This window comes from Petaurus breviceps, unplaced genomic scaffold (genome assembly GCF_028583685.1).
Source record: "Petaurus breviceps papuanus isolate PSGF00001 unplaced genomic scaffold, PetGlider_PUasm1.0 90730, whole genome shotgun sequence".
Taxonomy (NCBI): domain Eukaryota; kingdom Metazoa; phylum Chordata; class Mammalia; order Diprotodontia; family Petauridae; genus Petaurus; species Petaurus breviceps.
Genome location: NW_027187324.1, coordinates 13,586,915 through 13,601,551, shown reverse-complemented (window position 1 = coordinate 13,601,551; position 14,637 = coordinate 13,586,915). Strand labels below are relative to the sequence as shown.

The 14,637-nt window shown below is 35.3% G+C and overlaps 1 protein-coding gene across 2 annotated transcripts in view; it reads left to right on the top strand.

Moving 5' to 3' along the window:
• The window catches only part of FBXL3 (F-box and leucine rich repeat protein 3), a 35,547-nt gene that overhangs the window by 9,362 nt on the left and 11,548 nt on the right, over positions 1–14,637 (top strand). For both annotated transcript variants that reach the window (XM_069066837.1, XM_069066838.1), the window contains exons 2-3: positions 2,579–2,933; positions 5,189–5,311. In XM_069066837.1, coding sequence (XP_068922938.1) covers positions 2,580–2,933; positions 5,189–5,311 — 477 coding nt within the window. In that variant the 5' untranslated portion in view covers position 2,579. The remainder of the gene's footprint in view (positions 1–2,578; positions 2,934–5,188; positions 5,312–14,637) is intronic.

Genomic DNA, 14,637 nt, shown 5'->3' with positions numbered 1-14,637 from the left:
TTTTTTCCCAGTCTTGAAATCTTATCAAGAGGTGTTCAGAATGGAAAGAGGAAGGAGAAAATTGCTGCAAGTATAGGTATAAAGCTAGATGTCATACAGAGTAGTATATTATAGTATATATATATATAGTAGTATATATATATATACAGAGTAATATAGGAAGAATAAAAGTCAGAAGACAAAATCCAAGGGGTGAAAATCATTTCCACCTCCCTTTGTATTCTAATCATTATTTATTTAGCCTTATCACTCCACTATCCATGTCCTCTTCTGGTCCCTGATTTCACTGTGACACAGAGTTGACAGGTATAGCTATCGCATTGGATGATAGTATCCAGAAAGGTCTTGAATATTTAGTTGACTCTAATAAGATAAAATTTAATAAAGAAAAATGAAAAGGCCCCTGAAGTCAGGACAACTTGGGTTTTAAGTCATGCTTTTACCATACTGGTTGTATGACCCTGGGCAAGTATTCTTACTTCTTGATACCCTAGGCAATTCTCTTGAAGAGTATAAGTTGCAGAACAGTTGCTGATATGCAATGCTTAGAGGAAGTTTTTGACCAACAGAGTTTTTTTTTCAACCATGAAATCAGGAGTATCTGGATCCTCTCCTTATTACCCCTCTCCATCTCCCCCAAAGTAAAATATTACACTCAGGTTCAAAAATTAAGTTTCACAAGTACAGAATGATTCAGGTGTGATTACATAGCAGTTTGTCTGAAAATAATCTAGGAGTTTTAGTGGATTGGAAACTTAGTATAATAAGTCCATGTTGTGACCTAGCAGCCTGGAAAGCTGGTGGAATCTTGGGCTTTGCTGTGGTCAGATCATATCTAGGATATTATGTTTAATTCTTTGTGTCACTTTTTTAGTGACAATTTAGACACTGATAACTTTTCCTGGAGAGAGCATACAGGATGGCAAAGGACCTTGAGACCATATGTGGATTGGTTAAAAGACCTGGCAATGTAATATATTGGAAAGAAGGCTGGCTTTAGAGTCAGAGGACCTGAGTAAAAATCCTGCTGTGATTCTAGCAGCCTGTATGACCTTGAATAAATCATTGCCTTTCCTTGGTCTCAGTTTCCTGAACTATAAAATGAGGAGTTTGGATTAGGTGACCTCCATGATTCCTGTCAGCTCTCGATCTCTGATCTGTGTAGCTTGGATGAAGAAAATTGTCGGGGAACAAGCCATTTTCAAGTATTTGAAGATTTGTCATACTTCAAGAAATCCAGGGATGGGGAGCTTGAGGCCATATATGGCCCTCTAGGTCCTCAAGTGAGGCCCTTTGATTAAATCCAAACTTCACAGAAGGAATTCCCTTAATGAAAGGATCCATTCTGTAAAAATTGGACTCAGGAAAAAGGATTGTACCCAATCCTTTTAAAGCCACACGTGACCTCAAAGCCACAAGTTCCCCACCCTGGATTAGACTCTTGTCTTGGGCTTAAGAAAGGTAGAAACAGGTGTAATGGATAGAAGTTGCAAAAAAGAAAAGGAATAGTAATTAACACATGTTAACAAGGGATTTGTTTTTATTTTATTTCTCCTCCCGTCTTCCCCTGTTTTGAGTTCTTTTTCCTCTCTTCTCTCAATTTGGGGGGTTGGAGGGAGGTTTAGCAAAAGGGTTGCAAAAAAAAAACATAGAAAAGAGGTAGTTGAAACATGTTTTTAGAAGGCACTGAAGAGAACTGAAGAAAAACCAGATGGAAACAGACAAGAAGGATGGCTTTCAGAGTAATATTTTGAATTCAGTTTTTAATTAAAAGGAAAAACAAGTTCTTCATAAAAATAGTTTTCATGTAAAGTCTTTTTTTTCCCTTCTTTCACTTTGTATTTCAAAATACTAATTACATATGGTGTTTCTTAAGTTCAGAATAAAGAAAAAGCATAGCTGTCAGCCTAAACTAATATGTAGTGTACATAGATATTTTATATTGAACAAAGAAAATAAATAGCCAGAGAAGGAAATGAACTATGGGCTACATATGTATTTGTTTTTAAAAGGGTTGCTGGATTTCTCATCAGTAAATGATTTCTTGCGGCTATTGGGATATGAAGGGGATTTGCAGGGGGATCAAAGACTCCGAAAGGGGGGGAAATAAACTTACTTAACCCTTCAAGGATCAAGCTTAAGACTAAGATTTAAAGGAATGGTTTGATATGGTTCTGGGAGACCAAGAATCTCCTCATGACATTTTAAAGGATTCTAGAAAATATAACTACAAGTTCCCAGTTTTTATACTGATTGACCCTCAATTACCTATGTAGGTTGTAAATTATTACTTTAAAATATCATCTATCAACTCGGATTTGAAAATATATACAAACTTTTTCCCAAATGTATTAAATTACCTATTAAAAAATAATTATAATTGTACCAAGACTTTTTTTTAGAGCGGCAGCTGGTCTCCATTAAAAGATGATTTTTTGTACCATTATTTTTATTATTGTTCATAATCTTTCCTCGTGCATTTTAGTGGGAATGATTTTGAAAGAAGAGTATAAAATTTGGATTTCTGTCTAACAGTTCCACAGGACTGAAGAAACATTTGACGTATTTTTCTTAATAGGATGAAACGAGGTGGGAAAGAGAGTGAGGTAACCAAAACTTCTTCAGAGGAGGACAATAGAGAAGAATCCAAGAAACGGAGGACTACCGATGAGAATTCTCAAACATGTGATTGGGGTAATCTCCTTCAGGACATTATTCTACAAATATTTAAATATTTACCCCTTCTTGATCGAGCTCATGCATCACAAGTTTGTCGAAACTGGAATCAGGTATTTCATATGCCTGACTTGTGGAGGTGTTTTGAGTTTGAACTTAACCAACCAGCTACATCTTATTTGAAAGCTACACATCCGGAACTGATAAAGCAGATTATTAAAAAACATTCAAACCATCTACAGTATGTCAGTTTCAAGGTAATATAGTTTAAATTGTTACTGTTAAAAATAGTGATGCTTGGATTTTTTTGGCAGATGATAGGCTTGGAGTAGAGAAATAATGAGGAAAGAGATAATTGTGTGAATTCTGTTTTATCTAATTCCAAGAAATCCTTTGGAAAATATTTCCTTAATATTTGTGATAATTAAATTTGAGGTTATCTTGGAAAGTTGGCTGTGATCAAATAAAAAATTAATGAGATGTTCACAAGCTTTTAATTTTGTTTATATGGATGTTTTGATAGGGTTAGGCATAAAGTATATTGTCTTTTTCTCTCTTCTTATAGTATTTAAGTTAAATACTCTAGATTGGTTTTTATACTTTTTGTAGAAGTGGAACCCTTTACTTTAAACAAAACTTTGGTACCTTTGTAGTAACATGTTTATAAATTATTTCTAAATGCCTAGTCTTAATGGTACCAGTAACAAAAGGTTATTTAATTTTTATAAAAAACAAGATGAAACAAGCATTGAATTTTAGAACTGCATTGACATACTTACAAGAATAAACTTCAGAAGAATCCTTTTAATTTCTTCCAAACTTTGATTTTTAATTTAAAACTTGGCAGAAAGAACCCTGAACTTGAGTTGTCAGACCTGGTTTTGAGTCCTAGGTATTTGACTTTGGGCACTCTAAGAAATACTTCACTGATTTGTAAAATGGGGAAGATGATAATACTTATACTCTCTTCCTTAAAGTGTAAAGTGAGGAAAATGCTTTCAAAACCATAAAGCCCTATATTATTTAGTGCTATTATTATTGTCATCTGAAAAGAAGAGTTTTAAGAATCTTAGTTACTCCTTGTTTCCTCTAGTCCTGTCCACTATAAACATGGACAACTGCTAAAAATGCAGATACCTGTAAGAGTCTTAGGATAATTTTTCCATGAGTTTCCCTTCCAGTTCTCTTAAGTCCATGAATCCTAATGAGGAAAAGTGGACAGGCAAAAAGGAATGCAAATTAAGTAAATGTGAAAAGTGGTCAAAGGAAAGGAAGGGGCAATAAAAAGGGATGATGGAGGGAGATTTAGGGAACTAGCCATGGGAAAAGATAATAACCTCACTGGACTTTTGGAAGAGAAGTGGAGGGATGCTTTGGAACACAGAATGACAAGTTGGGGCAAGAAAATTACATGAAAAGCATGATCCTCCAGACTTTGTTTCTAATTTTTACTTCCAATTTTAGCGGAGGGCCTTGGAAGCTCTTTCTCCAACTTGTTACTTTTTCTCTCGCCTCTGCAGAAGCTCCAAGATTGTGTTGGTAAAAGTTTGGGGAAGAGTAAGGCACTGGGACAAGAGACAGTGGCAGGAGCACTGTAGTTGTTGCTTCTGTTGTCACCCTAGATGTCCCAGTTCCTGGATGGTTGGTCTTCCAAAGACTGGTTTCATGTAGTCCCTTGTTTCTGACTCAGATCCTGTATACTTTAATGACTTTTAACATAAATAGGTATTAGAACCACCTACCTGGATCTCTTAGATCCCTGAGTCCTTTAAGCTGGTAGTGAAAGTGCCTTTAGTACAGTAGATAGTTTCTTTTTGTTTTTAAGTTGATTTATTTTTAATGACTGTCACTAGAAGAAAGCCAGCACAGGAGTAGTCTTTTTGGGGGAAGTTGCTACTATTTGTCCAAAGCCATAACTATGGAGGCTTTTTGCTTAGCATTGTCTTCTCCACTAGAAATGGTCACAAGAAGAATGGTATTGTAGCAGCTGTTTTCTGAGATCAGATCCCATGATCAACTTGATTGGAGATCCTTATTCTATCCAGGGAAAGTATGAGTACAGATTTAGTAATTAATTCCTAACTTTGTATATCAGCTTGACTTTCTCAGAAAATACTGAGGTAATTTCAGTTCCTGTGGTACACAGAAATGTGTACCATAGAGAAGCATGGAAATGTCTAAATATATTTAAATACATATTCAGAACAAACTGATTGCTTTCAAAGCCAGCATCCATTTTTGTTGTTGCTGTTTCATTACACTGTAATATAAGAATAAATCAGTTTAATGTTGAATTGTTCAACCATAAAGTATGTCTCAACATTCTGAGAAACTAATATAGTTGCTCTTTTAATATTTCAGTGGGACTTCTTTTGTAAATCTAAAGTTTTATATATAGGTGAAAGGTTCTAAGAATAGAGTCTAATTCTTTAATGTGTATTGTTCCAAAATGTATCATATTTATTTCTTTTGCAGATGTAAAGAACTGTACTAAAATAACTTTTTCCTTTAGGTGGATAGCAGCAAGGAATCAGCTGAAGCAGCTTGTGATATTTTATCTCAACTTGTAAATTGTTCTTTAAAAACACTTGGACTTATTTCTACTGCTCGACCAAGCTTTATGGATTTACCAAAGGTAACTATTTTTTTAGACTATTGATAGAAATTTTTTTTTTTGCTTTTTGGAGGGCAGTTGGGGTTAAGTGACTTGCCTAAGGTCACATGGCTAGTTTTTATGTTAAGTGTCTAAAGACAGGCTGGATTTGAACTCAGGTCCTCCTGACTCCAGGGCCAGTGCTCTATTCACTGTACCACTAGCTGTGGTATTTATCTTTTTGATAAGATGGGAATGAAAGAAAAGCAGTATGCGTGACCTTCAGCCAGTTCCTCCTTTTTCTTGAAAATTGTTATTGAATAGAATGATTTTTTTAAAACAAGCTTCTTTATATGTTGTAATTATTCTGTTTTGCCACTAGATGGTGATTCTACATCGAATAGATGAAATTCTGACTGAATTTACAAGGGGGATGGGGTATCCTGCTGACAAATCATTTATGTAAAGTGAAGATGAAATAGTTAGAAGATAGAAATATGATAAGTTAATAGGAAAAATGGTAAAACTGGCCCAAATAAAGGTTAGTTTCCCACTTGTTCAACCTTTTTTTGCCATTAGAATATTCCTAATCCCCATTCTTTGAGATATGAAAAATTAAATGTAGCTGCCTTTTTGGCATTATCAGATAAGCAAATTGGTCAAATTTGAAGTGATAAAAACTTGAGGACTAAACTAGTATTTGAAACTCTGGGGTAATTTGCATACATACTAAGAATTTCTTTAGACAGTAATCTTTCCTAGGTAGTTAAAAGCTTAACAGTTTGTTGGAATTTTCCATCTTCATAAAGTTATATATGGATGAGTTTAAGCATTTTATTAAAATGATTTATCATTATGTCAATCACATGAAGTGAGGAAGAGGTCATTGTTGCATGTAATGTTTCATGGAGCTTGTTCAAAGTGACATTTGAGTTAATCTTAAAAGGACAGGACTTATTCTCTAATACATTAGAGGAGAAAGGACATGATCATTACAGGCAAAAGATACAATATGGCAAAAAACAGTGAAGTGGGAAGGCATAGGGCACATATGGGGTACAGTAAAGCTATTTGCCAGTTTGACTAGAGTTACAGAGGAGGTAGAGAAGAGAAACATGAGGTAAGACTGGAAACCTATGCCAGGCTGGTGGGAGTGGTAATAAAGAAGAGGGGAAAGAAATAGATAACTGGAGATTTTGATTTTAGACCTGTTGAGTTGGAAGTGACAGTGGGATCCCTCACTGTCCACTTTTACTTGTTGCTCTCTGCAACCTCTCTTGATGTTTCTGATTTGTGTTTGCCTTTAACCTAAGTCAGAACTAAAGTTTACCAGGGAAAACTAGATAACTAAGCTTATTGTTAGTAACCTTAGTAATTGTTCAATTAAATCTGTAGACTCAGAGCCTGAGAATGAATTTATTACTTTTCAGATTAGTAATGTTGTTAGGCTTTGTGACAGCTGTTTGAAAATTCTTTTTTTTTTTTTTTTGGCTTTGGTCTTCTGGTTTTTCTAGAAGGTTTAAGTAGGATTTTACTCTTATTTTCTAGTCAAAGAAGAAAAAATTATGAAAATAGTGGGAAAACATAGAGGATATGAATGAGATGAGTGACTAGAATGAAAAGGATTGGGGAGAGTCAAAGGAAAGCAGTGATGTAGCTACAAACTTAATAGTGGGGAAATTGTGACTAGAAGTCAGTGTTTTTATGAATCAAATTGTTAACATGTAATAATTAGCCAGTTATTTTGTGATGACAAATGGAGGAAAGATAAGTTAGAGAACCATGACCATGATGTGAATTTCTCCGAGTTAAAGGTTTGCCTTCTTGCTCCTTCACTCTGAAAGCAAAGGTGGGGGAAGGAAGGAGAACTGATGATAGTCTTGTGGGTAAGTGACCAAGCTTAGACTTCTGTAGAGAGGATATGAAAGCCAGGCATAGACTTAACAGAAAATCTGGATTTTAGGAGAGTAGTTTTTGTAGTGGTTTTTTTTTTTTGAAAGAATAGGTAGACTCCTATGAGCCTAAAGTTCTAGAGAACTCAGTCCAGGGCAGATGGGATGCTCTTAAGAATAAAATAGTGTGTACACAGTGAAAAACTCTAATGAGAAATAAAGTGGAAGGAAATGTTTAAAAAAATGGATCTTGATGTTCAAGAAATTTATCGACCAATTTTTTTTTTATATACATACATATTTTTGCTTTTTGGAGAGGGGAGGGCAGGGTAGTTGGGGTTAAGTGACTTGCCCAAGGTCACACGGCTAGTAAGTGTGTCAAGTGTCTGAGGCTGGATTTGAACTCAGGTCCTCTTGACTCCAGGGCTGGTGCTTTATTCATTGCAAAACCTAGCTGCCCCCAATTTATATTTTTTGTTTGTTTGTTTTTGCCTTTTGGAGGGCAATTGGGGTTAAGTAACTTGCCTAAGATTACACGGCTAGTTTTACCCAATTTTTATTTTTAAAAGACATAGAAGATTGTTCTAAAAAGTTGGAGGTCTGATTGTACACAGACCATTGAATCAGAAATGACTTTTACAACAGTAACTAGTCATTTCCTTTTTTTAAAAAAATCAATTTCATTTTCTTTTTTGTTGTTTTTGCTTTTTGGAGGGCAATTGGGGTTAAGTGACTTGCCCAAAGTCACATGGCTCCTAAGTGTGTCAAGTGTCTGAGGCTGGATTTGAACTCAGGTGCTCCAGGGCTGGTGCACTATTCACTGTGCCACCTAGCTGCCCCCAATTTCATTTTCTAATGTTAACTTAGTCCTTGCCATGTCCCATACATGATTCTTTTCGAGGCTTCTGTGTAGTCTGAAAGTCTTTGGTTTTTTCTCATTCCTGATTGTTTGTTTTTCCAGCATACTGTATTTCTTGTTATCCTTACCTATTCCCACCTTTGCATTGAAATCACCAAGTATCAAAGTATATGTTGATTTTACTTAGAGGGCCTTATCCATTTCCTTGTTCAATTTAACGTCTTCATATACCGAAACAATATTGGTCCAGGTCCATAGGCTACCTTATTTTATTTTCATGGTAATCTTTTTACCAGTATTTATCATGAACCCTACAATGTGCAAATGATGTTAAACTGGTTTTATCTATAAATAACTTATATTTTTTTTTATTCATCTCCCCAAGAAGAACTCTGTGAACTGTCCTTCCAATTTAGCTACAGTATAGATAGATAGAGTACCAGACCTGGAGTCAGGAAGACTTGAGTTCAAATGAGTCTTCAGGCACTTACATGCTTTGTGACTTTGGGTAAATTTCTTAACCCTCTTAACCCTCTTTGCCTCACATCTATAAAATGAACTGGAGAAGGAAATGGCAAACCACTTGTGTCTTTACTAAGAAGATTCCAAAAGGGATGGTCACAAAAAATCAGACACAACTGAAAATTACTAAGCTACAACAGCAACTGATCCTTTGGTTTCTTTTATAGAAAGAATGTTAACATTGATACAGTTCAGTTTTTCCAGTAGTAATTCCACTGGTCAGTCATTGGACAAAGATCTCATATTTAAAGTTGCTAACAACCAAGCTAAAGTTCGTTGATAAACTAAAAGTTGATTATTAGCACTCTTTCAAACCACTGCGTGCCCCCCTCCCCCTTTTGCCACTGTCACTGCACAAGCAGAAAGTGGTTGAGTAGAAATTGGGACGGTTTTGTAATTTTCTTTGTTATGTGACTTGCCCTCGTTAAAGAACTCACCACCAAATATCTGGCCTACTAGTAATGAACCTTTCCATACGTGCTTAGTCTGGTCAGTCCTCAGAGATCAGACTTGTTCTGTTGCCAAGAATATATTTGTAGTCACAGCCTTGTAGAACCTGCCAAGACTTATGCTCTGCTGGCATGGTCTTCGAGAACTCCATAACACTGAGGTATTGGGATACAATTTTGTGGAGGATCAAAATTAGAAAGAATAAAAATATGACCTGCAGTTGAAACAATTAAGTTCTGATTCATTCAGATTGTTATTAATAATGGGAAGTAGATAATAGACCAAAGAAAGGAACTAGATAGAAACTACAGTAAGTTTATATAGTAAAGTTTAACTGATATGAATTAGTTCCTATAGGGAGACTATGAGAGTTCTGAAAATGCCTTAGTTATCGAACACTTCATAAAGTAGAAAAAGATGACAAAGGGCAGTACTAGTTAAGAATATAAATTAGTTTATAGAGGACAGTGGAAAATTATGACAGCAGTAGTCAGTAGAAAGTAAAAGCAGGGGGCAGCTAGGTGGCACAGTGAATAGAGCACCGGTCTGGGAGTCAGGAGGACCTGAGTTAAAATCTGGCCTCAGACACTTAACAAAAAAAACTGGCCATGTGACCTTGGGCAAGTCACTTAACCCCAATTGCCCTACCTTCCACTCCTCCAAAAGCAAAAAAAACAAACAAAACAAAAAAGCAGTTTAATGAAAACTTGGCAAGAGACCCAATTCACCAAAGTTATCCCAAGAGATGAAAATGGAAGGAAGACAACAAACAGCAAACATTTTTGGTGGGGAGAGGGAGAAATAGTATTTTACATGTAATGATAGTTTTCAACATTCATTTTTTATAAAATTTTGAGTTCCAGATTTTTTCTCCTTCCCTCCCAACCCCCTCTCCAAGACAATCTGACATAGGTTATACATGTGTAGTCATGTAAACCTATTTCCACCATTAGTCATGTTGTGAAAGAAGAAATAGAACAAAAGGGATAAGCCATGGAAAGCAAAAATAAAAGTGAAAATGGTATGCTTTTACCTACATACAGACTCCATAGTTCTTTCTCTAAATGTGGATATCATTTTCCATCATGAGTCTTTTTAGAATTGTCTTAGATCATTGTATTGCTGAGAAGAGCTAAGTCTATCAAAGTTAATCATTTCAGTGTTGATGTTACTGTGTATAATGTTTTCCTGGTTCTGCTCACTTCACTCAGCATCAGTTCATATAAGTCTTTCCAGGTTTTTCTGAAATCCACCTGCTCATTGACGAAACATTTTCCATTGAAAGTATCTGCAAAGATTTTCATAGCCACCTTTTCACTGTCAAGGACAGTCCAAGTAAACTCTACTATATTTGGATTCTAATAGTAGTCCCGATGAAGACAATGAAGTCTTGGATATGGTTATCTAGGAGGTAGAAATGGCACTAAAGAAAACAAAGATGGAAAAAGCATCTACAGTAATTAGGTGTGTTGGAAGACAGCACCATTGTGAGCTGTCTAGGGATTGATTCATAAGATACCTTAAGAAAAAAAAGATACTAAAGACAAGGAAAAAAAATCTCAGGCTTACTTTTTGGTACAGGAAGAAGTTAATTGGACAGAATAACAGCTATCAGCCCTTAGGCCTGATTTCCTAACTATATATACTCTTGATTAGAATCATCTGCATATATTGAGGTCCTCCTTAAAGGGGGTGTTAGAGAAAACAGGCAGGATTTTACAAATGGTATTTCATAGTTGATTACATCTTTACCATCACAGCATTTACTAAAAGATATAGAAAATATAAGGTCTTATTGTACTTATTTATTGATCATAAAACACAATTCACAGAGTTAAAGAATTTGAGAATTAGAAAGGACCTCAGTGATCATGTAGTCTAACCCTTAAGTGAAAGGAATTCTCATGAAAACATACCTGATAAGCTGTTATCCAGCCTCTTAAAGACCTCCACGGAGGGGAAATCCACCACTTCTAAAGGTAGCCCATTCCATTTTTGCCCAGGCCTAATAGGGAGCGTTTTTCTGACTCTCAGATATTCAAATGGATCTGTGATCTTGTTCATTCAGGGGTTTCCTCCAGTGATGTAGATTCCAATCCATCTATCCCATAAGACTACTTCATGTTCCCCTAAAAGTTCACTCAATAGTTCCACTCAATATGCTAGAGGTCTTCTATGCTTTTTTCCAATATTTGTAAGGTACCAGTAGAGCACTTTGGCCCTGTCCACTTGTCATCCCTCATTCTTGCCACATAACCAACTCATTTTCTCTTTCTATTATACATTTCTCTGATGACATCCTTTGCTCCTATTTTTTCCCTTTTTTAAAAAAATTTCTCGTTAGTTATGTGTGGTAGCCTTCTCATGTCCACCATGCACTTTTCCATTGTCCTCTGTTATGCTTATACAAATAACTATAAAGTTTATTAGAATTTATGTTCTAGGTATGGACATATAGCTTAATGCCAAACAGCAACACTCATAAAATTGTATCGAAAAGATAAGCATTTGCTGATAAGATTCATCTTTTGCTCTTCTTTTTCAACTTTGGGGACAGCTCACTGGGTGATGGTGTTTTGTTCTACTGAGTTGAATACTTTTTCTATAATCAACAAATCTTTTATTTATTTATATAAATATATATTTGCATATATATTTTATTTATTTATATTACAAATCTTTTATTCTCTGCATCTTTCAGTCAGTTGTAAATTTGGCCTGTTGTGGAATATTGTTTTAGAAAGCCTGCTTATATTCCTTTCTAATATTCTTATGGAGGATGTTTGTAGTTTATGTATAGATTACCCTTATAAAGATTTTGTATAGATGGTAGGACAGGTATATAGGTTGGTGGTAGCTGATGTTTCTGAGGGTTTTTTTTCCTACACCTTTGATATCTTCCCCTCCTTAAGGTATTGTATTAATTGGTTTCTTTGGCAAAATGGTCCCTAGTATTCTTCTTTTTTTTTTGCTTTTTGAAGGGCAATTGGGGTTAAGTGACTTGCCCAATGTCATACAGGTAGGCGCAATATTCTTAATAATTATATCACTTTCAGCACAGATAGCCTCTATATCAAGGATTCTTAGCCTTTTAAATTTCATGGATCCCTTTGGCAATATGGTAAGATATATGAGCAAAATGTTTTTAAATGCGTAACAATTACAAGAGAAACTAATTATATTAAAATACACTTATCAAAATGTTAAAAAATATTTCACTGACACCCCTCCCCTCCAAATGATATCCATGGCCCCAGGTTAAGAATCCCTGCTTTCAATATATCTGCTTGATCCATTCTGGCCACTTTTCCCATACTTGTTTTCTTCAGTGCTACTACTTCTACTTCCTCTTTTTAGTACCTTAACAATTGTGATGGTTCCACTGCCCATAATAGAGATAACTGTAATAACTTTTGCAAATTTCCCCCCTTTTCCTTCTGTTTTGTAGCCCTCTATTTTCATCCCTGAATACCTTGAGAAGACTCTGCTTCATTGAATGTCTTGCCACACCTTTATCAGATTGGTTTTTTTTTTTTTTTTGGAGGGGAGAGGACAGGGCAGTTGGGGTTAAATGACTTGCCCAAAGTCACATGGCTAGTAAGTGTGTCAAGTGTCTGAGGCTGGATTTGAACTCAGGTCCTCCTGACTCCAGGGCCAGTGCTTTATTCACTGCACTAACTAGCCACCCCTAGCTTGTTTTTACCATCCACTGAACTTCTTTCTGCTTTACCAGATATTTACAGTCAAAGGATATGAACAGAATGATCCTCAAAAGAAGAAATCCAATCTTTCTATAGCTACATGAAAAAATACTCCATATTACTAAAGAAGAACTAGAAGAACATAAAGTAAATCAATTCTGAAGTTCTGCCTCACTCATCAGATTGGCAAAGATGACAAAAAGAAAAGTGACAAACCTCAGGGCTGTGGGAAAACAGGCAGATTGATACATTGTTAGTGGAGCTGTGAACTGGACCAGCCATTCTAGAAAACAGTCAGAGCATTGCCCCCCAAAGTTGCTAAACTGTGTATATCCTTTGACCCATGATATTATTATTAGGTGTATGCCTCATAAAGATCTGAGAAAGAGGAAAATGTCCTATATTTATAAAAAATATTTGTAGCAGTTCTTTTTGTAGTGGATAAGAACTGGAAACTAAGGGGGTGTCCATAAATTGGGTAACATCTGAACAATTTATGGTATATGGATATAATAAGAAATGATGAAAGGGAAAATTTCAGGAGAAACCTGGAATTCTGGGCTGGGTCTGACATAGGCACTTCTGCTGGTAGTTTATATTTAATATTAACAAAATGAGGACAAAGTCATTTGACAGTTTTAAAAAGGAGATTTACTTATCCCCAGCTAAGGAAGAATTTTTGATGAGGATAGGCACTAAGGACACTTTGAGTTGATCCAGCTGAGCAAAGCCTGTGTTATTTATCATGATCTACCACCCAGACCTCTTGAGAACCCTCTCCCTTCTTTTCCTTGTGGTTTCTTTTCTATTCAGTTGATGAGGAAGTAGTGTCATCAGAATATCCCAACACCTTTTAAGGAAAAACTAGTCATATCTGTAGGGAGGAAGGGATTAAAATGTTGCTCCTACCACACCTAGAAAAACTTGTATGAACTGATAACAGAGTGAAGTGAGCAGAAACATTTTTGCTATTAACCAAAACATAAAAATGAACAATTTTCAAAGACTTAAAAATTCTTATTATTGTATTGATCAGCTGATTCCAGAGGACCAATGGCAAGGAATGCTGGCCATTACTTGACAGAGATGTCCCAGTCTAAATATGCAAAATAAGATTTTTTTCTTTGGCTTGACTATGCAAATTAGTAAACAAGAGTTTTATTTTTCTTACTCTTTTGAGAGGAGTTAGGGGGTGTGAGGGAGAAAAAAATATGCTTATTAACTGAAAAATAAAATTTAATTTAAAAAGAATACTACTTGTCATTTCATCCTTCTTTGCAAGATTGTGTAGGTGAGGTTATATTCTATTTCCTTTAGCAACTGTTATCTTTGGCAAGTAAATCAAATGTAGAATCTACTATTTCTTGGGCTCTTTTGGTCTCCATGTAGCAATCATTAGGATCACTTTAATTTCTGTTGCACATTACCCATTTAAAATTTTTCAATAGCTTAAGTGATTCAGTGTTAATCTTAATTGCATACCATATCTTTTCTCATTACTGTTTTTTCTTGTTTATTATAAATTCTGACCTCAGCTCCAGTGAGTCTATAGTCTGTGGAGACAATAGATGCAAGGATAACACACATTTCTAATGAGTCTTTTTGTGTCTGTTAAAATGTCAGTTTTATTTTTTTTTTTAATGGTGTTTGGTGTTTGCCATATCCAGCAAATAACCTTTTTTTTTTTTTTTTGAAGAAATTGTTCCATGACATATAAGTGTGAGGTGTCTGGCAATACTTTTCTATAGATTTTTCCTCATCCTCATTCTTTTCCCACTTTTGCATTTAAGTCACCAAGTGTCAGAGATTTAATTTGGAGAGTCTTAGCAAGGTTTTCCATTGAATTTCTTTTTATCCTTTCATATTAAGCAAATGGTATTTTTGTGTAAGCTGTAGTTATTTTAATGATGGGTCTTTTTTAAAAATTGCAGATACTTAGAATTA